At 33.6% G+C, this 25,963-nt stretch overlaps 2 protein-coding genes across 12 annotated transcripts in view; one reads left to right on the forward strand and one right to left on the reverse strand.

Moving 5' to 3' along the window:
- The window catches only part of LOC145284745 (diacylglycerol kinase beta-like), a 616,369-nt gene that overhangs the window by 281,812 nt on the left and 308,594 nt on the right, over window positions 1–25,963 (forward strand). The gene's annotated exons all lie outside the window — the stretch shown is intronic.
- LOC145284615 (uncharacterized) lies at window positions 2,423–4,396 on the reverse strand. Its single transcript, XM_080133523.1, has one exon. It carries the CDS (start codon window positions 4,394–4,396, stop codon window positions 2,423–2,425), a length of 1,974 nt encoding a protein of 657 aa, XP_079989649.1.

Here is a 25,963-nt window from a genome sequence, read left to right on the forward strand (position 1 = left end):
TTAATTTATCATGGGTAGCAGGCATTGGCTTTCTTTAGAGTGGCAGTAAGCCTTTCCAGTGCTCTTCATGCCTTTCCGTTAGAGATCTGTGTGATCCTCTTCTTCCTTGATTTTTAATGCCGTCATTTTTAGGGTGGTGGTGATAGCAAATTATTTGATTTTTCTTCCATATCTACCCTGACAATTTCAGTTTCCTTGATTTCATCAAATTTTCTTTTTTTTTTTTTTTTACATTTTCTTCTATTTCAACTTACCTGTGGTTAGTTGATGCTATCTCATTATGTTCCTTGGCATGTGAGAATTTTGAGCTCTTTTTATCAGTACCATAATTTATATGGTGTCAGTAGTCAATACTCCCTTTAATTCCAATTTCTCCTAGCTTTTTGTTCCCCAGATTTGTCTCTTACTGACAATCGTCACATCCTTGTTTGGATAAGTTAATCTGTTTGTATTTCAGTGTCTTGAGGGATTTTGTGCCTTTCATATTTTGATATTGTTTCTGCACCATTCCTCTACATATTCAAAATACAATCGTTTGAACTATTCCCCATAAACTATCTTTACAACCTAATTATGTTATTTTGGGGGTCGTTTTACATTCAAATAGGATCTGGTTTACAAGTTTACCAACACTATCTTCCTAGGTTTTACTAAAAATGTATGACCAAAATTATTCTTGATCAATGCACGATGCACGACTGATTGCTCCTACTGTTTAGAAAATATAGAAACATGTAAAGTTGCTTGAATCACCAGGAGCTGAATCAGACATTTAGTTATGCCGGATTTTGGTTGTACATAAGGGGATTTACTAAAATTGTACGACTAAATTATGTACGATTATTTGCTTCTGCTGCTGATTTGCTATTAAAGCAACTTCAGCATGAACAAAATACTGTAAAAATCTGTTCTGGTATTATTATTATTAAACAATGAAATGAATTTCAGGTTTCAGCCGAGAGGTTATTTTTTGCAAATATATTTTTAGATTCATATGAAAAGTATTTACGAAAAATAAATTATTTTTTTAAAATATTCTTTCTTAAGGTAGATAGTAAATAAATACATAAGTATTTATTTACATAATTAAACAATTAACTGAAACAATTATTTTTTCCAATTCTGTGTGTCACTTTTTCATTTTTTTTCATTAAAAATCTTTGTAAAAAGATAAACAAGTTTATTTTTTAGATTAGTAGTACCTTAGTTTTACTAATTATGCATGACTAAAAATTAAACACGATTTTATGTATGTCTAATTAAATCCTAAAAGACTGAAACAATTATTTGGCACATTGTATTAGAAAAAATAATTCTCAGTCATTAAGAGTTTAATTAGTCAAAGTAACTTCGACAGTTTCAAGTTTAATTTAAGAAAGAAAGACACAAACCAAAAAAACCAAGCAAGTAATAGTAAATAATAATGATACTTTTCGTGAAGACTTTCTAGTGTTACATTGTTATTGCATTACAAAATTCAAATTTAAAAGAGAAAGGTTACTTGTAAAATATAATTGTTTTTTTTTTTTTTCAAGCTTCACACTTTCATCATTTCTGCGAGCCTGTAAAAATGACCGTGTTGAGGGGAAATTAGTCCAATTTTATTCTGACCGGCTTTTTTGGAAAACCTGTAATGCTGATGGATCCAGACGATCGCCTGTGTCAAAGTTGCATTATCAGCAGCGGCAATTAGTCGTACATTGATCGTACATAATTTTTGATCGTATATATTTAGTAAAACCGTTATTTTCTTTTTAACTATGTTAGGGAGGAGAAAAGACAGTTTAAGTCTTGCAACGAAATGTCAACGTTGCTTACAAGCAGTCTTTCCTTGTAAAAGTAACAAATGGGTAACGATGGTCGAAGTGTAATTTGTCTAAAAGACAGCAACAACTACTACTACTACAATAGTAGAGCGGCCACCCCTTTTTATCTACTCCAACTCTCAGTCAACAAGATTCATGCGTGACTGGAATGTCTATTTAACTTGTAAGGAATAGGCACTCAGGTTCTTTGATTAACGGACCACCGGTCGTGTTGGTCACGGCTACCAGCAATCCTTTCTTCCCCACCGACCTACCTACTGAGCAAGTCAACCAATTCAAAATTCTCACACATTCCCCACAAAAGAAAAAAAAAAATCTTTAAGAGAATAAAAGTTTGTTTAGACTCCTGATAAACTGGGTCTACCAGTTACAACTCCTTGAGGGTTGCAAGTCGGACAGAACTATTGTTCATCTTCTGGTGGTGCTTCAGTTAGACCCAGACAGCTGAAGTGAAACCAGTCATTGCATCTATCACAGGCTATCATAGGCTATCCTTAGGTCTGTTACAGCTAGGACAGATCCAAATTATAGTACTCTCTCTCCATTGAGGGTCCTGGCTTATATCCTGTGAACTCGATGGTTCCATGCCTATTGGGTCAGGTTCTCCAGGCTGTTGAGAGATTTCCAGAGGAAAGAGATGCTTGATAGAGTATGTCTATAGCTCCATTCCCCTTCCTCACCTTCACCATGCGCACCAATTCATCACTTCCTTGGATTAGCTGTAGAACTTCACCTAGGGACCAAAAAGGCCTTGTCTTCAGAGGGCTTTTTATGAGCACTATATCTCCTGGTTTTACTTTATCTTCAAAAGAACAATCAGCCAAGCTCATTGCTCTTTCTCTGAGACTAAACAAATAGCCCTCATTCCAAACTTTCCTAAATTTAGTCAGACTTTCTTCCCGGGAACGCAGGGTTTGAATCAAGTCATTTCGACTAAGAGGATCGATCGTTTCCAGGTCCTGGTTTTTCAACCGCATTATTATTACCTGACCAACATTCGCATTCATGAGAGAGTTAGGGGTTAAGACATTCAGATCAGCATTCTCAGAGCTCCTATATGTCAGGGGGCGGCTATTTACTGCCCTTTGCACATCAGACAAAATTGTTAGTAGACCAAAATAGTCTACTTTACCTCTTCCTATTGCTTTATATAAGCAAGATTTTATGGTCTTGATAGACCTCTCCCAACTACCACCGTACCAAGGTGAAAACAGTGGAATTGTGCAATGTTTTAAGTCATATGGGCTAAATCTTTCCTTGAATTCGTCCGCTATTATGCCCCAGTTAATGATTCTGGCAGCAGCGTTAAATGTGCGAGCATTATCCGAATAAAGGTGTGTAGGGATTCCATTCACGTTCGTGAACCTAATGAATGCTTGAATAAATGATTTCACAGTCATATCCGGAACCAGTTCCAAATGTACAGCCCTAATACTCATACATGTAAATAGAAGAATGTACATTTTATAGTCTTTTTCTTGTCCTTTAACATAGATATGGCTGGTAAAATCCACACCGGTATGTAGATAGGGCCCGACAAAATTCACCCGAGGGGCTGGTAAGTTGGTCGAATTTTGTATTGAAAAGGAAACGGCATTATAGCTTTTACATTTCACACAAGTACTAACCACATTTTTAACAGCCTGTCTGGCTTGTGGTATCCAGTAACCTGCCAATCGTATTTCATTCAATGTTGTGGCTAAGCCTAAGTGTTGGCTTCTTTGGTGATATTCTTGAATAATCAATCTTGTTAGATAATGCTCTTTTCCCAATAAAATAGGATTTTGGACCTCATATGAGTGATATTCCGATTTTCCTATTCTTCCCATCGATCGTATAATGCCCTTGTGGTCCAAAAAGAGATTCAAATTCTTCAACAGTTTAGGCATGCTATTTACTCCAGGGTCCAACAAAAAGTCCAACTCCCTTGAAAAGGATTGTTTTTGCATTGTCTTGATCAGGTAGGCATTTGCTTGTAACTCAGGACCCATCTCCCTCTTTTTTAACTTGTTGATGAACTTGAATATCAGTGAAGTTACACTGATCAACTTGCTTAAACTGAAGAATTTTTCCAATTTTATTTCTGATGGAGCCACTTCATTCTCTGCGGCATAATTTACTGAAGCACCAATCCGCTCTATTTGAACTTTAGAAAGGCAACCCAATTCACGATGGCACCAGGAGGATTCTTCTTGCCTTATCCATTTCGGTCCCTCATACCAAAGAGAAAACTTTTCCTTAAATTTCTTGATAGTCAAACATCTGGTGATGTAATCGGCCAGGTTCTCATCTGTTAAAGTGTACTGAAAGTTTATATTTATGTTAAAATCAGTTTTAACTTTCTCAGACATTTGAGCTATGTCCTGCAATCTATTCTGTACAAATACATTTTTTGTTTGGATGAAGTCAGCCAAAATCCAGGACAGAACTACCTGAGCATCTGTGATTACATAGACGCCTTTTATAGGAATGTTCTTTAGGGACTCTTTTATAAAAGGGAAGCATTTCATTGCTAAAAATACTGCTAGAAGTTCCAACGTTGGGAGGGATTTTCCCTGCAAAGGAGCCATTTTCGCTTTGGCAAATACCAAGGATGAATTTCCATCATGTACAGTATATACCGCAAACCCATATGTGGCTTTGCATCACAGAAAAAGAATAATTTTGTATCCTTCCTTCATCTCCTGGGGAAAGATACAGAGTTTAACGCTGATAAATCTTTTGCCAACGTTCTCCAAACTGAACTCATACCTTGAAGAACTATGTCATCCCAATTCAGTTTTTGTCTTCATATTTCTCTCATCAATAAACGACATCGCACTGTCACAGGTAGATACAGAGACAAAGAATCAAATACCTTTGAGGTCTCCGATAATATTTCCTCTTAGTTGATGCCTCCAAGTCGCATGATGGTGGGGAGACTCTTATAGAATCTTGGACAGGGTCATATTGATACCCCAGCACCTTTTCTCAACCAGAGTCGAATCCTGATAACGTTCCATCTGCCTCCATTTTCTTTTGGAGTCTTACACAGTTGGAATTGCAAGACTGTAAATCAAAATTTCCCTTCTGCAAACGCTCTCTCGCAGAGATATACAAGTTAGATAGATTTTCTGCATTATTCGCAATTTTCACTAGGTTGTCAACATAAAATGGATTTCAGTGCCTCCGAACATTCATCCAAAGGTAATTTCTCTGCATGAAACTTTAACACGTAATTTAAAATAAAAGGGCTTGCATTGAAGCCAAAAATAAGGGTTTTGTACCTGTAGCTATGTAATTTTTCACCTTTCTTCAGAAAAAAGCAAAACCGATTACGATCCTTTTCCGATGCCAGATGAATCATCAGAAATGCTTTTCTGATGTCAGCCAACAAGACATATCGGTTTGTTCGGAATTGGATCATCAATTTTAACATGTTGCTCATCAGGTTCACTCCAGGATATGCTGCTTCGTTCAATGATACTGAGCCCTTATGTTTATAAGAACTATCAAATACCGGTCTCACCTTGGTAGTAGTCTGGTCTGTTAGTTTTAGCACTGGCCTATGGGGACTCCATACATAGTCTATAAATTGTTCAGGAGGCACAATAATTTCTTCAATAATATCCTCGTCTTCCTGTTGTAGAAAAACTTGCAGATAACGATTATACAAGTTTTTCTTCTCCAGATCCTTATTAACCTCTTCTAGCACCTGAATAGCACATTATAATTAGAAGATTTTAATTTATCTCCATACCACTGAAGTTGTACATGATAGAGACCATCTTTGTATGTGATGGAATCTCTAAACTGCTTAACCTTCTCTTCATTCAAGGTGGAGAATTTCTCGTCAATGGGTAATCCAATAGATTCAAGGTTGAACATGTTTTCCAACCCTCGTTGAACACTACTCTCTTCAAACCAATTTTTTAGAGGGTCTGGGTAGGATTCCTCTGGGTGAACCACGTAGTTGATTCTGGAAGATGGAAGTGGTGGAGTTTTCGCCAACACCTCTGCATAATTAATCTGTGTTCTTTTTTGGTTTTTAATCTGGTGTTTATATAGAAAAGAACACCTGTTTCCAAAGGGGATTAGTCCTTTTTTGGTCTCGAATGCTTCTCCATACATGCAAGGGACTATCTTAAAGGTTCCAGGTACTGGATTGCATAGAATCCTCGTAACCCATCTATAGTAACCAAATCTTCCTTTGCATTAAACTTTGCAGCCAGTCTGTGATTCTTTAAATTTCCAAGAATCTGAGTAAATCCTTCAAGGTTGTAAGACAAGTTCAACTTGGTCGCAAGAATCTGAAGAGTATGTGTTTTGCCGAGCATCAAACTCAATCCCAATGAGATTTTCTTAAAGGTTTTAGGACTCGTTCCTAAAAAGGTCTTTACTTCCATTATTTTATCCTTTGCGAAGGAGAGGCAATTTAACTTCTTTAAAATTGAAGAGTCCAAATAAGTTCTTTGACTGCCGGTGTCTAACAGGCAGTTTACCTTCACCTTTTTTATTCCCTCTTTGCACTATTATTTCAATTATGGGAGAAAGGAAAGCATCATCATCTTTTGTATGTAGCCAGGTATCAACCTGCATACTACTCGTAACAGTTGAGCACATAGCAGTCATGTGTTCTTTAGAGTTGCAACTATGACAACAAATTTTTCTTGATGTCCTTAATGGACACATATTCCCCAAGTGAGATCTCTTTAGGCACCGAAAACAAAGATGCAGCTCTCTACATCGGGTTATCCTGGCTTCATGCCACAGTCCTCAGACAAATGGTTATTGCTTTTGCAAAAGTCGCATCTTACCTCGGATCTCAATTCGGTATTAAAAGTTTTAAGAGATGAGGTTTCGATCGTCTCCTCTGGCTTAATCTTAGGTTGCAGCCTAGGTTTGGTCGACTGTTTGGCAACTAGCATTTGTTTCCTTCAATAGTGTGGACAATGTCGGGTAGGTAGTCCCAGAGATTCGTAAGATTTCTCCCTTTACTTCGGGCGGAAATTTCGCAAATAATACTTGTGCTATTATTATTGCTCCAGCTGACTTATCGTCATATAAGTCACAACTATACGAGGCCCTTAACTCCCACATATCCGCCTCGGTTTTTATCATAAAATTTTTAATCCTTCCAGGTTTTTGGGATTATCTAACTGGAAATCTAATATTTCCTTAATTATTTCACCTCTTATCTCCTCCTCGTCCAAATATTGGCCCTTTAATAGCTTAAGGGGCATAGCGTAACTATCTTCAGAGGGGGAAAGATGATTTATAAGTTGGAGTGCCTTACCTTCCAAGGAGCACCTCCAAAAATATAGTCTTTCCGTGTTTGATGTTATGGACCTGGCACAATTTTCGAACTTTGTCAAGAAGTCCTTGAAGCTCCTCTTGTTGGTGTCGAAGTCCTTCCCATCAAAGCGTGGTCCCTTCAACTTTATTTTAAATGGCTGCACAGAAAATGAAGAATGGGTTGTTGGTTTGAAGGGTGGCGATCTCTCATTTTCTGGAGTAACCAGGTTGCCATGATTAGAGGTTGAGTCAACATCTTCCATCGAGGTAACTGCTGGGTGTTCACTCTGGTCAGCTTTCCGCAAAGAACTTAAACGCTGTCTCGCTCCATATTTAAAGCGGAATGAAGCTAGACTTAAGCTTGCCAATGCTTCTGCTTCTCCTCTTGCAGCAAAGTGTTCCTCCATGCCAAAGGAGACACCCTCAAGCTCTTCTAACCAGTCATCTATTTCTCGCTTAAATAGAAAAAGCACTTCTTCAGAACTCTTCTCTTCCTTTTCTAACCCTTCCAGGGTATTTAGTATTTTTCTTTGAAGAAGTTCTTGTTTCAGCTTAAGGTCCTCCATTAAGACTGAATCATCCATGTTATAAATTCCGTTGAACACTAGAATAATCCAACTCCAAAGAGGAGAAATCAATTTCGTTTCAATGTATGTATTTTAAAACAGAAAAGAATCAGTTACACTTTGTTTCATTAGATGACGGCCATTACTGTTTTATAAAACCACGTGCGTTACTGAAGCGAAAAAAAAAAGACAGTCATTTAAATAGAAATAAAGTCATTTCGTTGCAATGTGTCGGAATTAGGATACCGACGAGTAGGGGGGGGGGCGAAGAAAAGACGGTTTAAGTCTTGCAACGAAATGTCGACGTTGCTTACAAGCAGTCTTTCCTTGTAAAAGTAACAAATGGGTAACGATGGTCGAAGTGTAATTTGTCTAAAAGACAGCAACAACTACAACAACAGTAGAGCGGCCACCCCTTTTTATCTACTCCAACTCTCAGTCAACGAGATTCATGCGTGACTGGAATGTCTATTTAACTTGTAAGGAATAGGCACTCAGGTTCTTTGATTAACGGACCACCGACCGTGTTGGTCACGGCTACCAGCACTCCTTTCTTCCCCATCGACCTACCTACTGAGCAAGTCAACCAATTCAAAATTCTCACATCTTTCTCCATGATAACTTAATATTAAAAAAAACGAGAAAAATAAAATTCCTTTCCACAAATTTTACATATGTATAGGCATTGTTGAATTTGTTCTACATAATAAAATTAAATTTAATGATATGATGAGCATCTTTTAATGGAATAGTTGAACATTAAAAAAAATGTTAAACTTATTTTTTCATTTATAATTTGCTTTTCTAAAATTCAATGAGTTTTCAAAATACTAAAAAATCATTTTGCTCAAATTTTAATTACATTTCATGGAAATCTTTCTGGTAAATCACAAGTAAAGCATGCATCTCTACTAGTAATTGTCTTATGTTGCCAAACATCATTATTTTTACGGAGAGGGATAGCACCCGGTGAGATTGGGTGGGAGCAAACATGATTGAATAATCGTTAATCCTAAATCTTGTTTTACTTTATTTTGAGTAAAATATTTAACAGTGATTTTTAGACATTTGTGAAAATCGTATTTTTTCCCCAGACAATTTGGTTGATTTTGTGGAAAAGTTAATAAATTTCGTATATCTTTGCATTTGAGGGACATTTTCAATGTCTTATGGGAATTTGTATACTTACATAATTTTTCTTGTGCCAACAAAAATTGAATCGGATAGACAATCTTTAATAATGAGATGAACTGTGGACAATAAACTGATAACTAATAAAACATTATTACAAAATGATTTCATCATCTAAAGTTTAGGTGGGACCATGTTATTGATAGGAAGACTCCCCCCCCCCCCCAAATCGAGCTAAATTTTCTCCAAAGCTGATGAACAAATTTTGAGAAAATCAGAAAATGAATGGAACAAACACAATAAATATAAAAACAAGTCATTTTTGATTAACATTGATTTGAATTTCTGATTTCATTTTACTTAAGTAATGTGTGTGTGTGTGTGTGTGTGTGTGTGTGTGTGTGTGTGCGCGCGCATATCTTTTGACAAATTAATTTTGCTTAAATTTTATTTACATATACAAGCAATTTTTATTCAAATTATTTTTTTAACCTTTGTGATCTACTCTAAGTAGCAAATTAAAAATAGATTCATATTTTGTCATTATTTTAAAACTATGCATTGGCAGCATTTTCTTCATTTCATTAAAGTATTCCTTTGTCCTTGGTGATAATTTCATATCAATTGTGTGTCATTGGCTCCACCCTGAATCAATAGAACTAATTATATGTATCTAAAGTAAAACATATTGTGGTAAGTATGTGATAGGATTATTTTCACAACTATATCCTTTGTTTGTTCAGGCTTTTCACTTTCATGTTAAGAAATTTCAATACTTTGCTTTTTGTCTCATGTTCACTTCATTTGTTTTTATTCTAAAAACCATGAATTCAAATTGAAGTAAATTGTAAATAGAAAAAAACTTGAAGGAAAAGTGAATTTTACAAATCGATTCAGTAAATGTAAAGATTTAAGAAAAAGACTATTGTAGTTTTACAAAGTAAAAACAGTATATGTATACAAGTGAAACAAGGAATAAAGAAAAGCAAAATAGTTGTTAGGATAATTATCATTTAACCTGTGTACAATTCATAATTTTCATTTTTATTTGGGGAGTGGGCAAGGTAACACTTTTAGTTTATTAATCAAATTAATGAGAAAGAAAAAAACAGTACATTTTGCCGTCTAGCAGGTCGCAGAGTGAAGAGTTAGGAAGCAAAAACAACTTGCCAGAGAAGTGAAGGTAATATGAAACACAAAGTTTAGTAAATAGGAAAGTATGGTGAATGAGTAAAGTTCTGAAGAAAAAAATTAGTAAAATGAGAAAGCGAGAATACAAAACATGGCACTGATAAAAGAGTGCAGAAAACAATTCATATTAATCTGCATAATTAAAACATGGAGTATTACATCGAACCAGGGAAACTGAAATTACCGGCGAAGATAAGAAAAATGAAGTAATTTGACTTCAAATCACATCCTCGCCCAGAATGAAAACACAATGTGATTTTCTTTTTTTTCCAGACGATAAACTTTTTTTACACTTCAGTAGTTGTATATGAAAACGATTCAGCTGAAGATGTGCTGATATCTTTTTCAAGAAAATTTATTTGAGAATTTTACACAGACTTTCTTGTAAACAATTAAAGAATGTGACAGATCTAAAATGATTTCTTTTAAATAGAAAAAAATGTGTCTCATTCAAATTAAAATAAATTTACTAAATTTCCAAATCTATTAAAAATGAATGTTTTATTATAGTTTTGTATTGTTTTTAAAAATGTAGTAAAAACACCCTCATACTTTGTTTTTATTCCATGGATTTGATTAAATTGTCTGCTTCCTTGGTCTTCATTCTGTTGGGACAACCAAATCTAATCAAATTAATCATTATAGTATTCACACGAGTCATTCATTTATTTTTTTAATACCCTATTCAAATTCTATATCTAATAAAATCCTACTTCTCGCCGTGAATGTTAAGATATCAATTATTAAAAACAACTGATTTTAAATATAAATTACAGTTATCAATGATTTCTAATCGTTTGTTTTTATTGTAATATAAATAATTCTGTAGATAAATATTAAAGAATAGTAATAAAAAAAAAACAAGAAAACTGTCAATTTAAATTTTAGTTAAAAAGTTAAAATATTAAATATCAAAGTAAATTGAAGAACAGATTATGCATATTCGGAATAAAGTAACTGTTACTGACCCCTTTTTATTTAATCAAGTTACTTAATATAAAATCTATTTTGTAGATTGTTTTTTTTTTCAATATTTACATTTAATTTTTACAGTTTAAATCTATTAAATTAGCATGTGTACATTGAACAGCAAAATGACATAATAGATATGAAAAAGTTCACTCTGTTTGGCAAGGTATATCACCAGTAATAGCTACAGCGTGGAATTATCTTCAGAATGGCACTGGCACTCGCTCAGCAACAGCTTTGCACACTAATGTACGCACAAAGCAAGTTGATATAGCAAATATTCTGAACCACATTCAACGAATGCTCCAACACCAGAAGAAATGTACACATATAACTTCATTACTATTATTACATTAATCAATTTATTGCATACTTGACCAAGAATAATACTATCCTTTTTCTCCTCAGTTTTGAACTTTGGTTGATTATGTAAAAGTTTCTGATGCATGTAAACAAGAATTTTATATATATATATATATATATATATATATATATATATATATATATATATATATATATATATATTAGCATGGGTACCCGGCGTTGCCTGGGTGTTTGGAGGTGTGTGACCCGTACCGCGAAGGAGGAAAAGAACAGGAAAAAAAACGTGATGTCTTTGCTGCTACGACCACCGCTAAACCGGGAGTGACATAGGTTTAAATTAAGGCTAGACAATCGAAAAGAGGGGATGACTTTCGAAAATATCGGCGAAAAAAGCGACCCCTCCCTGTAGAAAAATGCCCAGTTGAGGGTAAAGAAATTAATGTTTTTAGCCAATTTTTTGATAGTTGTCGTCTGAAGGGTCGAGCTTCAAAACGATACACATCTTGTGAAAATCCGTCGCCTCTGTTGAACGTTTTAGGCAGACATGATGCAAACATACATACATAGATTTATATATTGACTAGTGGGGGGTACCCGGCGTTGCCTGGGTGTTTGGATGTGTGTGTGGTTTTGGGTAAATCAAAACTCGGGGGGGGGGGGGGGGTTAAAATAAAAAAAAAGTTTGGTAGGTGAGTATGAGGATCGAACCCGAACCAAGTGTGAAAAAAAATCGTGCAACATTAACCACTGGGCCACCGCAACATACTAACAGAAACACGTTTGAATTTATGTAATAAAAACAGAATTGACACGTGGGCGCAATAAAAGTTAACTCTACTGCTTCTTTTTGACCTCATTAATTGACCTCATTAACTTTTGCTGCGGGGTAGCTTTTGGGTTTGTTTACCCAACTTTAACTGTTTTTTTCCCCAAGATGTTGGGGAGCGGGAAATCAGCTCCCCATTGTCCAGATTGAATAGCAATTGTCTGATATATGAAGTTTGGCCCCACATAGATCAAAGCTGATTGCTTCTGGACGTTTCCCGGTGCAATTGCCGGAAACAGTGCTTAGCTTGGAATTAGTTTCGCTTTTTATACGAAAAAGCTGAACAAACACAAGACGGGCTGAAATAGCAATAATTTTGTAAAAATCGACGTAAATAAATCTAGACGCTACACGTGTTCCCAAATCCTAGATATTATTATCTAGGGGGTATATAAACAGGTCTAGGCATCCTCCACTAAGCCACAAAGTCTATTTTGTACTCTGTCAAGGCAAGATAGGCTGTTTTTAGCAGCTCCTGCCCAGATATGGCAGCAGTACTCCATCCTTGGACGTACTTGGTTTTTATATAGATAGAGAATTGCATCAGTAGTAAGATATCTTTTGGAGCGGTAGAAGGATCCCACCATCTTTCCAGCGACCTTGGCAACAGACTTGATGTACGTGTTCCATTTCAGATCAGGAGTGAAGGTCAAGCCCAGAAGCTTGTCAAAACATGGGGCTTCTCCTAGACGAGAGCCATCCATTTCAATTGATGCCAGATGGAGATCAGAGCGTTGATGATGTAAAGATAGGGGTTTGGTTTTAGATGCATTAAAGGTAACCAGCCACATCTTCCCCCACTGAACCACTCGTTCGAGATCAGAGGAGAGAGAATCAGAGAGAGCTTTGTCATTTACGGCCTTTGATGTGTTGCTGTAGATGGTCGTGTCATCAGCATAGATGTCAACGAATGATTTAAGTATGTGTTTAGGGTGATCATTGATGTAGATCAGGAAGAGAGTTGAGGGACTCCAGTATTAATACTGCAGGCCTCTGATTTTTGTCCATCAACCACTACTCTTATGAGCCTATCAGAAAGAAATGATTTAATGATAGAGAGAATATTTCCAGTTATACCGTAGCAGGAGATCTTGTGAAGTAGGCCTTTATGCCATACTTTGTCGAAGGCTTTTGATATGTCAAGAGCAATTGCCCTGGAAAGGAAGCCTTTGTCAAGAGATTCACTAATCCTATGAGATATAACCGTTAGCACATCTGCGGTAGATCTTGCAGAACGGAAACCATATTGCGTGTCACTAAGAAGGTTATTTCTGCTGAGGTGGTTGACTATTTCTCTATTTAATATGGATTCCAGCAACTTACTCATGACACATAGGAGACTTATTGGTCTGTACTGAGAGGGAGATGACATTACCTGAGTTCTTAAATACAGGGCATACTGATGAGGTTTTTCAAGGTGTTGGAAAGCACTTCTCCTTAAGGCAACGTTTAAACAGTTTCGTAAGTATGGGAGCAAGTTCTGGTTGAAGCTTTTTTAACACTATGATTGGGATGCCGTCAGAGCCAGTAGCTTTACTGGAATCAAGGTTCTTGATTAGCTTGGTGACCTCATGCACAGATATTTGTATGTTACCTAGCGTGTTCTGTGTTATAGGAGGAAATATGGGGAGTTGATGGCCTTCGTCGCATAGGGTAGAATTAGCTGCAAAGTTTTTGGCAAATAGTTTGGCCTTGTCTGAAGCTGAGGAGATGACCTCTGGTCCGTTGATAATGGTTGGGAAAGAACGCACACTTCTGTTCAGGATCCTATTTGTTATTTGCCAAAACTGGTGGGAACCAAGCCGCTGATCAGCTACTTTGGATTTAACAGACTGGGCATATAGCTCTCTTGCATTTTTTATTACTCTTTTACAGTGATAGCTGGCGTTCCTGAAAGCAGCTTTAGTCTCAGTGCATCTATTACGTTGGTAGCTTATGAAAAAAGTGATTGCAGCAGTACATTCTGGGGAGAACCATGGCTGGCTGGTAGATTTTTATTGGAATTTTTTAGATGATATGAATCGGTCTATGCCTACAATTAACCATTTGATCAGGTCTGATACTATAGAGGACACATCATTTTTAAACATGGAATGCAGAGGTAGATCAGATATAAATGTACAGAAGCTATCCCAGTCAGCCATGGAGTATCGGTATACAGTACGGTGGAGAGGTACGTCTGGGAACTTATTACATTTCATTTTTATCTTAACTGATATGACGGAGTGGTCGGATGATCCTAGAGGAGAAAGAACGGAACATGAACATAGCTCAGGGGAAGTTGAGAGAAAAAGGTCTAGGAGGCTTGCATATTGACCTGTAGTATCGGGCACACGGGTGGGCTCGCGAACAATCTGAGTGAGGTCATAAGCAATGGCAAAATCATGACAGAACCTCCCCTCATCGTCCATCTTATTTGCCATTCCACGTTATTGACGTTGAAGTCACCACATATGTGGATGTTAGCCGTGGGGTGTGCAGACAAGATGTGGTCTATTAAAGATAGTAACTCCGCTGTTGTGGGGCCGATAGAGGGCAAATATAAATGCAGTGGTGTAAGAAAGTGCAACCCGGAAGCACATATATGGTAAATTAGGATCTTCTCTAGAGATATCCCTGCCACATGGGAAGCCATCTTTAATGTAGGCACATATTCCATGCCCATGGCGATCTTGGGTGGTCAGATTTAGATGTTAACTTAGAGTATCCATTAATTATGAACTCATCTAGGAAAGTGGTCGGCCCTATTCCAGTTTCGCTTAGAAAAAATGTGTCCGGTGTTGTCTCTTGTAATTGGGTTTCAACCTCTGGAAGGTTGGAACGTAGACCCCTGATGTTGGAGAAGGAGACCTGGTAGTAGGGGTCTACGTTGGAAGATGGGGTTCTAGGTTTTTTTTTTTTTTTTGAGATGTTTCATGTTGAGGTTTTGGGATTTGTGGAACAGGTCGGCATACTTGGTTAGAGCAGTACAGAGAGGGAAAGTAAGAGAGAAAAAGGCAGGAAAATTTTTTTTTTTTTTTTGTAGCACTTGAAAAGGTAAAGCCGTAACAATTACCCACTAGTATGGCATCGAGAGGCCCCACCAGAGACTACTGCATGGTTCAGAGTCCATTCACCAAATGGCAATACAGCAGTCCCTGTACTTTGCGCCTGCTGATAGGACAGCCTCCTTAGTGGTTAATCCAAGGCTTTAAGCCATTTTTCACATGTTTTTTTTTGGTTTTTATTTTTCAAAAGTTTTAACGTTCGTTTTTCTGTTTTCTTTTTTGTTTTTGTTTTTCAGATTTAACATCGTTCGTTTGCTTTACATTAGTTTTTTTTTGTGTTTTTTTTTTTACTTCGCTTATTCTTATGTTTTGATGTGTGTGTGTGTGTGTGTGTGCATTTCCCTGGACAATAACTCTGTCAATTTTAAGTCTACGGACTCGAAATTTGATATACAGGGTACTGAGATTTGGGAAAATTTGTGTGATCAGTTTTTGGCCAGAAATTCGGCTGTTAAGGGGTCAAAGTTCAACGATTTGATCTTTTAGAACTCTACCAAATTCCTCCTCCAATTTTTGGTCTAAACACTTGAAATTTTAGATATAGGCTCTTTCGACATGGATCTAACTTAATAACTTTATCTGAGCTCAAAACAATAAATGTTAAGGGGTCATAATAGGGGTCAAAGTTAAAAAAAATTGACCTTTTTTTTTTCTTTTTTTTTTTTTTTGCTCAACATACACCTCCAAACACCCGGGCAACGCCGGACACCCATGCTAGTACATTAAAAGACATTTATTCAGAACAGAGTCACAAATTTATTTTTTTAAAGATAGACAATTGTAAATTTTCAATCAATTTATTTGCATATTAAACAATAAAATGATTCTTTTTGTGTTGATTCCTCACATTTCAGATTATAATTAAAGTGAAGTATCTTTATGTCCTCGCTCAGATGAAGATGTGATTTTTATTTTTGTTCCCAATGCTTCTCATAAGAGCTGGATTTTCTTCCACATAAAAAACTCACCTCATCTCTAACTTTTCCCTCCATGAGGATGGCAAAGTTAGATATGACCAGCTCTTACACATACAACAGATTCTTTCATACTATTATATCATTTTGATTAGTAAAAAGTCAAACAAAAAGAAAATAAATACAACTTTTATAATGCATTTCGATTTCTTAGAAAACAATTGAGCCATTTTCTTAAATTACTATATGAAATAAAAAATCTAACAAATAATTTATTTACAAAAACTTATTTACTTATTAAATTATATTCACTAGGATGTTTTTCGATTTCTTAGAAAACAAGTCTGCCATTTTCATTAATTCTACTTTTTTTACTTTAAATTACTTTGCTATTCCTTATGCATTATTAAAACAAAATTAACTTAACTCCTGGGCTATGCTGTGTACGAAAAGCTAGTTTCTAGTAAAGTTAGGTATGTTTATATATTTATTTGTGCAGGATTCACATTTAAAGTAATATTATGAATTTTGAAATACAGATGCTAGAAATAAAGGCTTTAAATTTGGAATATATTAAGTTTTAATTTTGTTTCATGCAAACAGAGTAAAAAATGTTTTGAAATGTTAATGTTATTTGTCATCAATTAATAAATATTCCCCAAATTTTAATTATTTTAGCATATTTTAAAGGGGTTTTGGGGAGAATATTTTGGGCACAACCTCTCATTCGACAATTAAAAAATATCGAATTTGTATTGAATTTTATCCATAATTATTAAACACCAAGTAAACAAGATTTCCTAAATTTCCATCTCTTAAAAAATAAAATAAAGATCCTTAAAAACACTTATAACGACTTTCAATATTAGACATTTTCTAGAATCAAAATCGTGCAATAGATTTGGATCAAAAGTAGAATAAGAATCTTAGACATTCGGTTTAGTATCATTATATCTTGATTTTAATTATTATTATATCTTGATTTTAACCTTTATATCATTATATTGTGATTTTAACCTTGATGACATAAAAATGGTGCAAAATGTTTGGGAAATTAATTTTACCTTTGTTAGGACGGGTATTCTAGTTCTCTATATTTACATTTGATACTTTGTTTCATAAGAATATGGTTAATTCATGTAAGCTGATGGATTATTTGGTGATACTTCCCATCAATGAGACGCATTAATATAATTTTAAACTTTTTCCATAATTGTAATTTAAAAATAGGTAAACGTTGTTTTAGGGTGGTATTATTATTATCAGCAAATCCCCTTTAAGTTTCTATTTATTTTACTCTCAACAGCTGTTAATTAATATCTGTTAATTGTTATAGTTGGTTGAGACTTAGTTAAATGTCCGCCCAACTGCAATTCATTCGAATCAATAGTCTCAGGGACAACACACTAATCCTTTTGCTATGCTTGTCATTTTTAGTTCCACGCCTAAAAATTTCACACTCCTCTCTACTTACCGTTCTATGTTACCTACTAGCTAGACATAAATTTTTAAAAGTATTTTACCATGATGAAATTTAAGTTATATTTTTCTTTTTATGTTAAAAATTACATCAAAGTAAAATTGTTTTATAACGGCTACATTATATTTATAAAACGTATACATTCATTACACATTGATTTGTCTGACTTTAAAAAGAAAAAATACTTTTTTTTTTTGAAAGACTAATATCCTTATTTTCAATGCTTTAGTCATAATATCTTTAAGCTTTCTTCAGAGCTTTTCTCATACTTTTTCACCTTTGAGAGATCAGACTATAATAGCATGTAGCTGACTAAGACTGTGCGATACCTCAGAGATACTGTGTACTGCTCAGGTTGGCACTCAAAGTCTTATCTGGGTTTTACTTCCTCATATTGTATGAAGTATTCTTGAAGTTAAATCATGGTCAAAATTTTTTTCAAAAATTTTGACCATGATTTAACTTTTTCAAGGTCAAGGTTCAAGGTCACATACAATGTGATATGGGTTAAGTAGTGAGTTTCTGTGATAAACGAAGGTGAAAGTTTTATTTCACCTTTTTTGTGATCTTGACCTTGAAATCATTTAAGTTAGACCATGATTGAAAATTTGATGATGATTGGTCAAGCGATATGGGAATTAGGCTGTACACAACAAACAAATATAGTTACAAACTGAACTGAAAGCATAACCTATCCGGCAGAGGTAATTAAGTTTGAGTGTTTATATATGATCATTTTTATGTTGTTTATGTTGGTATTGAGTTTTAAGAGATAAAACAAAGAAGATGAAAACATGAATTAAAATGCTTGAACAAGGTCAACAATATAAAAAAAAATTTCGTCAGACAAAACTATATTAAGTTTAAAATAAACCATAGTCTCGCTTTTATATAAAGATTCTTACATTTACTCTAAAATATACTGATCATGCTTACTCTAGTGAAAGTTACTTGCACTTGAGTGAACTTTATGTATCTGTTGGATAAATAATTATTGGGAAAGGCTACATATGAATAGTAGCAAGGATTGCAGAAAAAAAAAAGCTCAAGATAATGAAACAATTCATAGAGGACATTTGGAACCATTTTGAAAACTTCTTTCAGTAATAGTTCTTATTGAACTCCCTAAGTTTTATAAAATATGGATTGATATTTTTATACATTATTCTTTCCATTCTATCATCATTCTTTTCCTTATGATTTTTTTCATATAGAAAATTTATGTTTTATCTTTTTTATATTTTTTAATTAAAAAGGTATAACCCCCCCCCTTTTTTTTTTAGTTTTTTCGGTGTTTCTCATAGCAACAGGATTCAGTCTTATAATACTACTATCACTATGATATGTTACTATATACTTATACACGCACACACACACACACACACACACACACACACACACACACACACACACACACACACACACACATCCCAAATGAAGGGGAGACTAACACTTGCTGCTATGGTTTACAATGACCTGAAATAACAGCAAGAGGAGTCCTGATTTCAAATACTTCTTGTTATATCTCCCCTCTTTTGGAAATAAGGTACGATTATGAATATCTCCAGTATCAAATAATCCTTATATACTGTGAAATTTATTTATGTATGAAAACCAAAGAGGGGAAATATAACATATGAGAAATATTTGGAATCAGGTCACCGCTTGCTGTTATAGCAGCAAGTTTTTGCCTCCTCTCCATCAAGGCCAGAGTTTTGGGGGAATATCAGATATTTTGTAATTCATATGCAAAACTAGGAAAACAAATGACTATGATTAAAACATTTTATGACTGTAAAAAAAGTGCCAAAAATAGGTTTTGGATGATGGATGATCCCCTTAATGTGTAACCTTAAGGGAAAATGTAACATAGCTCACTACACAATTCAGGTCATTAACTTTCCAACGAGACTTCATATGTTAAATTCTAATGAATAGTCGCTGAGATTTGGAATTTATAAAATTGTCCAAAATATAGTATATATATATATATATATATATATATATATATATATATATATATATATATATATATATATATATATATATGGATATATATATGGATATATCTATACTGGAAGCCAAATTGAATATTGAAATACTCATATCTTTGGTTCTATGGGATCAAACTATATGAAAATGTGCATACTTTTTGAAGATTATAATACTATTATATGGTTAAAATTTTATGACAATTGGTAAAAAAGAACCTATATTTTCAAACCAATTAAGTATGCCCAAATTTGCCTACATTTTAGGGTTTTTTGCTTGGTTGTCTTCCCTGCTAAACCACTAATATATATATATATATATATATATATATATATATATATATATATATATATATATATATATAAATGCAACTTTGTGCGTGAGTTCGTTCCTTATTGACTCCAAAACAGCTAACAGATTTTCTTTAAAATTTACAGGACTTTAGTGCATAAGTCTGGGAATGATCTTAGTTAAGTTTTGTCTCAGAATATCGCCGATTATTAACTATAATCAGTAATCAAACCCGTTATTTTAATTTATCTATCATCGGTAAAGCCAACTTTTCCATGTCATCACTTAACAACAATGATAGAACAATGGGCCGTGAAAATTCTACTATGGGTAAGTTGATAGCATTATTATTTATTTATTTTTTTTTTTTTTTTGCATGGTGTGGTCTGTAGGTTTAGACTCCATGTGTAAATTTCTTCATGTTCTTTTTTATTAACTGCAAAGAGTTTTATAAGACATGAAAATTTACATGTTTTTTTAGCAGTGCAAAAGTAAATTATGTTCCTGTTTTTGAACGTCCATTGAACAAGCAACTGACCCTGAAGAAATTGCAAAACAGTCTACACACAGATTTAGTGAAAATGTGATTCAGAGGTTTCTTATATGTTGGTTTAACAAAACATAGGCCCCAATAATCAAGCACAAGTAGTGTGCCCGGATAACCAGATAGAAGAAACACACCTATCCTCAACAGATACTGTAGCATATAGTATTTCAATATTTAAATAATATATATATATATATTAGTGGCCTGGCAAGACCACAGGGGAGACAACCAAGCAAAACAAAAAAAAACCCGAAGTAAAATACATCCCAAAGCAGCAAAACTAAAGCTGACTTGCTAGAACACGATATATATAAATTTATGCTAATTTGAACATATTTTATTGGTTTGAAAATATATCTTTTTAACCAACTGTCATAAAATTTATCCATAGAATAGTATTATAATCTTCTAAAAGCCTACAAATTTTCATGTAGTTTCGGCCCATAGAACCAAAGTATGAGCATTGCAATATTCAATTTCGTGACAAGTATAGATATATCCATATATATAGATATACCAGTTTTTGGGGCAATTTTATAAGTTCGAAATCTCGGCAACTACTGATCAGAATTTAACAAATGAAGGCTTGTTGGAAAACTAATGACCTGAATTGTGTAGTGGGCTATGTGACATTTGCCCTTAGGGTCGCACACTACTGTTTCAAGAAGTGGAGGATCACTTTTCTATATCAATTCAACGTAAAATGAGCACCTACTCTATGGCCACCTTAGCTATAAAGTGGATATTCATTTTACATTAAATTAATATAGAAAAGTGATCTTCCACTTTATAATTTCTTCATATCTTGGAAACTACACATTTCCTGGGATTTTTACTGTGATTTTCGTTTTCACCACCCTTGGAAACTGGTAGTAATTTTAAAGGAGATACTCCACTTTTACCAATACTTCAATCATAGTCATTTGTTTTCCTAGTTTTGCATATGAATTACAAAATATTTTATATTTCCCCCACACCTCTGAATATCTCCAATATCAAATAATCCTTATACACTGTAAAATTTACTTTATGTATGAAAACCATAAAAGGGAGATATAACATATGAGAAATATTTGGAATCAAGTCTCCTCTTGCTGTTATTCCAGATCATTTGAAACCATAGCAGCAAGTTTTAATCTCTCTCCATCAAGGCCAGAGGTTTGGGGGAAATATATATTATGTGTGTGTGTGTGTGTGTGTGTGTGTATATTAACACATTTCATCATATCATCTTTGAAATGAGGTTTTATTTTGCAAATGTATTTATTGTAAGGGAGGAATAAATTTAAACCTGTTTTAGAGCAATTTCTGGTTCGTGATAATAATTTGTGATCAAATTCTACATTTTTAAATCCTTGTATTGCAGGTTTTTGAGTTGTTTGGCAATTTCTAAAATATTTCACCTGCTACATATGGTGCTTGATTTACTTGTTGTTCAAAGCAGCAGATGTGCATGGCATTGTATGGCTGGTCGAAATCGTATTTCAAAAACTTTCAGTAAATCTTGTTGTATACAAGTGTAATGAAGCTATTTTGATATGCATTATTTATACATTTATCAAATTAAATGATCACTATATTTGGCTGAGAAAAGTCATATGGAAGTTTATTTGATTATTGAAAGAAGGTTAAGCATTTTCAAAAAACTAAATTTTGCTGATTAAAAGAAAGCTGTTAATCTGACAGTGACAATATATTTATAAGATTGGTTCTTATTACTGAGTTTTTATGCTTTTGTTTTAACTTGTTCATGGATAATAATTGATTTTTTCTTATTGTTCTCTTTTATTTGTCATTTTAAATTCCCATAATGTTTTTAGCTAACCATATTTATAAAGTTATCCTTTCAATGGAATAATATTGACAAAGTCGTACTAAAGTTTAAAGCAATACAAAGTTTAAACAATTATGGTTCGAATTCGATTTTCTAGAAAAATATGCTTGCAAATAAACAAAACACATCTGATTGTCTATGGAAAAATGTCAACTGTATTAATTTTTTTTTTGTTTTGAATAATGGACTGTAATGTAATTTTTTTCCTTAAGTTTCTTTCATGGTCGACATTCATATGAGGAAAATGAAAAAATACAAGCCCATGTAAAATCAAATAATAACAAGGTTTAACTTTCAGTACCCTTGTAACTCTTGTTTCTCTTATTTTGGCCTTTAGTCCTCACATTCCATGTGCAATGTTTGTGACAAAGGGGAAAGAATTGTTGTTTTCTGGGCTGGAATCTAACACTTATCGTTGGATAATTTTTTACCTTGAAGTAGTGTTCTTTTAGCTTCTTACATTTCCATATAAAAAATGTTGCCCTGTTATTAGAAGGATAATACGGCTGTACAACAAAAATGTGCTGATTCATTGTATTTTCCATTTTATGAAAGATGTAGCCTCATGCAAATCTAGATCTAGGTAGTCACAATCACCTTTTGATGTGGCAGGCACACATTATCTTCTTTCAAGTGTCAATAGAAATACTTTTATAGAAATCATCAAATTATTCAATGTTAATATCAAACTTACTAAAACAGAGCTGAGTTTACAAAAGAATGATGAAATACCGTTAATTTTGTGAACTTTTGCACATCTTTTCTGCATACACAATTTTTTCCCACCATTTTTTGATGTTTAAATTCAGGACTTTTCAATTAAACTTTAGATATTCAGTTTAACATTCACCAGTGTTTAAGTATATATTATTTTTCATTATTTTAAAATGCATTTTCTAAATGTGAATTCGTTGATTAAACACGTTCAAAACTTGATATAATAATTAGGTGTAATGAGCTTAAATGTTGTCCAATGAGATGGCTTGTATTGTTGGCATTGTTTAGTATATTGATAATTCTAATCAGATTAAGAAGCATTTTGCCAAACACTTTTCTTTCACTTCACTTATTTACCATTAATTTTAAAGAAACCTTAAGTCAGACTAACAGCATTTTGTACTTGCTTCATTGATGTTTCCTTCTGCAACTGCACATAGACAATTGTGCGCAGGGAGTGGCCACATTAGTAGCCGATATCCAATTCGAAAAATCTTGCATTTCTAAATCCAAACCCTTAATTAATTGGTCAATTGTTTGATTGTGGAAACTAGTAGGAAGAGAAAAATTTTTTAAAACCTCAAATAAAATTAATTCACTCCCCTCTAATGACATATTTTTGCTAGTAAATTCAAGTTTACTTAAAATCTAAATAAATGAATGTAAATTTACATTTAAAAAAATTAAAAGATATATTTTAAAGATATTCTATCGAATTAAGATGTAAAGTTTATATTTAAATGTAATAAAAAGTATAAATTTAAATTATATCAATAAATTTATAAAAAATGAAATGGACAAAACGTTCCTTTTAAATTAATGTAAGAACAAAATTTAATTAAAAAGAAAACATGTCATAGAAAGAAAAGTAATTTAATTTACATATTTTTTCATTGTTTTTTATTTCTTTTCATCTATTTTTATACATCAATTTCATTTTTTAAACTAAGCATTTAAATAAAAATTTATAAATTATATTACATAAGTTATACCACTTTATATTTTAATTAGTCTGAAAATAAAATAAACACGAAACAACAGCAACTTCTCCACGATAGAAAGAATTGATTTAAAAAATCTATATTTAACTTCAAATTTGATATAAAATTATACTTTTTAAGTATATTAATAATTGGAGAAAGATAACTAAAATGAAGAATTATTTTCGTTAATTATTTAATAAGTGGATAAGTAATGAAAAGACATTAAAAATCATTGTTGAATTAAAGGTACTTTAAAAAAAATTTTAATTTATTAATATTTTATTTCAATTCATACATTTTCCCTCTTCAAAATTTAATATATTTTACTTATTTATTTTGCATTTCTGTTTAAGCAAACTGAGTGTACTTATTTTTTATTGTGAGATTTTCTATTATTTTATTTATATTTGAATTAAAAAAAACTTTTCAATTTGAATAAATAAATTTTATTTTCAGAAATGTATATAAATAAAATTGATGTTGTTTGTTTATATTGAAGAATAAAGACATTCATTTTTATACATATTATTTTGATTTTTCAGACTAATGTTCTCATCTTGAGTGTCATTTTCACAATGTTTCGGTCGATATAACCTCCTACCTTCTTCAAGTGTATCTTATCAAACTCAGGAACCTTTCTGCCGAACTTGGGAATCTGCATGTTATTTCAAATGAAAGTCTTTAAGTTCAACAAGATACATCTGGAGAAGGTCGGAGGTTACATCGACCCAAACGTTGTGAAAATAATAATCAAGATGAGAACAGTAGTCTGAAGAATCCAAATAATGCAAATAACTAATTCTCATCTAAAAATTCAGAAACGTTCATTTTTTTATAGATAAAATCAACCAAATATTCTATTGAGCTTTGTTACAAATTATGACATAGACAAACCCCCTTTTAATTCTAGTCAGCAAAAAAAAGTGTTGTTAAAACACAATTGCCCTCATAATGTAGCTACACCAGCATCGTGCCACTATTGTAAGCACCAGGCAACATCATGAAACAAGAGCCAGCAGAACAACCTCCATCACGAAACAAGAGCCAGCAGAACAACCTCCATCACGAAACCGTCTTACAAATGAGACTGAATCAGCAAACAAGTCTGCTAAAAAAATAGCTCAGAAGAGTCAGCAAAAATACACCAGTACCTCCGATTAAAAAAAAAAAAAAATAGAAGAATGGGCCAATCAACAGCATGCCAAGTATTTTCTGGTTGAATTCACTCACGATTATATAGATAAGGAAGGATCTATAGACTGGCTAAAAAGAGGATTACTCCACTATGATCAGGAGAGGATTATCATGGCTGCCCAAGATGAAGGCTTGATGATCAATGCTTTTAAGTATATGAGTGGCCTCAGCAATGACAACAAGTGCAGATTCTGACACATGGGAACAGAAAGTGTGAGCCACCTGACATTCAGCTGTAAGGTTCTGCTGGGAGATGGCTGCTGTGCAATGTGATGACACACTAAATTGTGTAAATATCTCCACTGTAAAAAGTTGAATATCGAATGCCGCAGTGAGTCCTGGGAACATGTACTAGAAATAACAATCCCGGTGAATCAAGAGATTCAAACAATTGCACTCAAAGGGACGATTAGAATCTTAAAAAGATCTCTTGGTTGGAATATATGAGATAATGGATGAATGTCTGGCATCTGTTAGAATGCCTCATTCCCTATCTTGAACAAACTGAGAAGAAAATTGAAAAAAAAATAGCTACACATTAAATACTTTGTCTACACAGATATCTGTGATATGTGAAAAGTCAATACGTAGCAATTACAAGAAAACTTTTATTTTGGTTTAGTGCATTTACTATGATAGGTGAGTGACATTGACTGAGAAGTTCTTTAGGTTTGGTTTGTTCTTTCTTATATGTCTCTCTTTTGAAATGCACCAGCCCAAATGTGGAACACTACTTTATACATGGGCGAATGGTGACCTTGTAGATGGATACTAGAGCCCACCTTCTTTGCAGCAGCCTTGGCAATGCCCTCAGTATATCTGTTCCAATTCATGTTCCCTATAAACGTTAAACCGAG

This window comes from Euprymna scolopes, chromosome 9 (assembly GCF_053919585.1).
Source record: "Euprymna scolopes isolate OS-2025 chromosome 9, ASM5391958v1, whole genome shotgun sequence".
Taxonomy (NCBI): Eukaryota; Metazoa; Mollusca; class Cephalopoda; order Sepiida; family Sepiolidae; genus Euprymna; species Euprymna scolopes.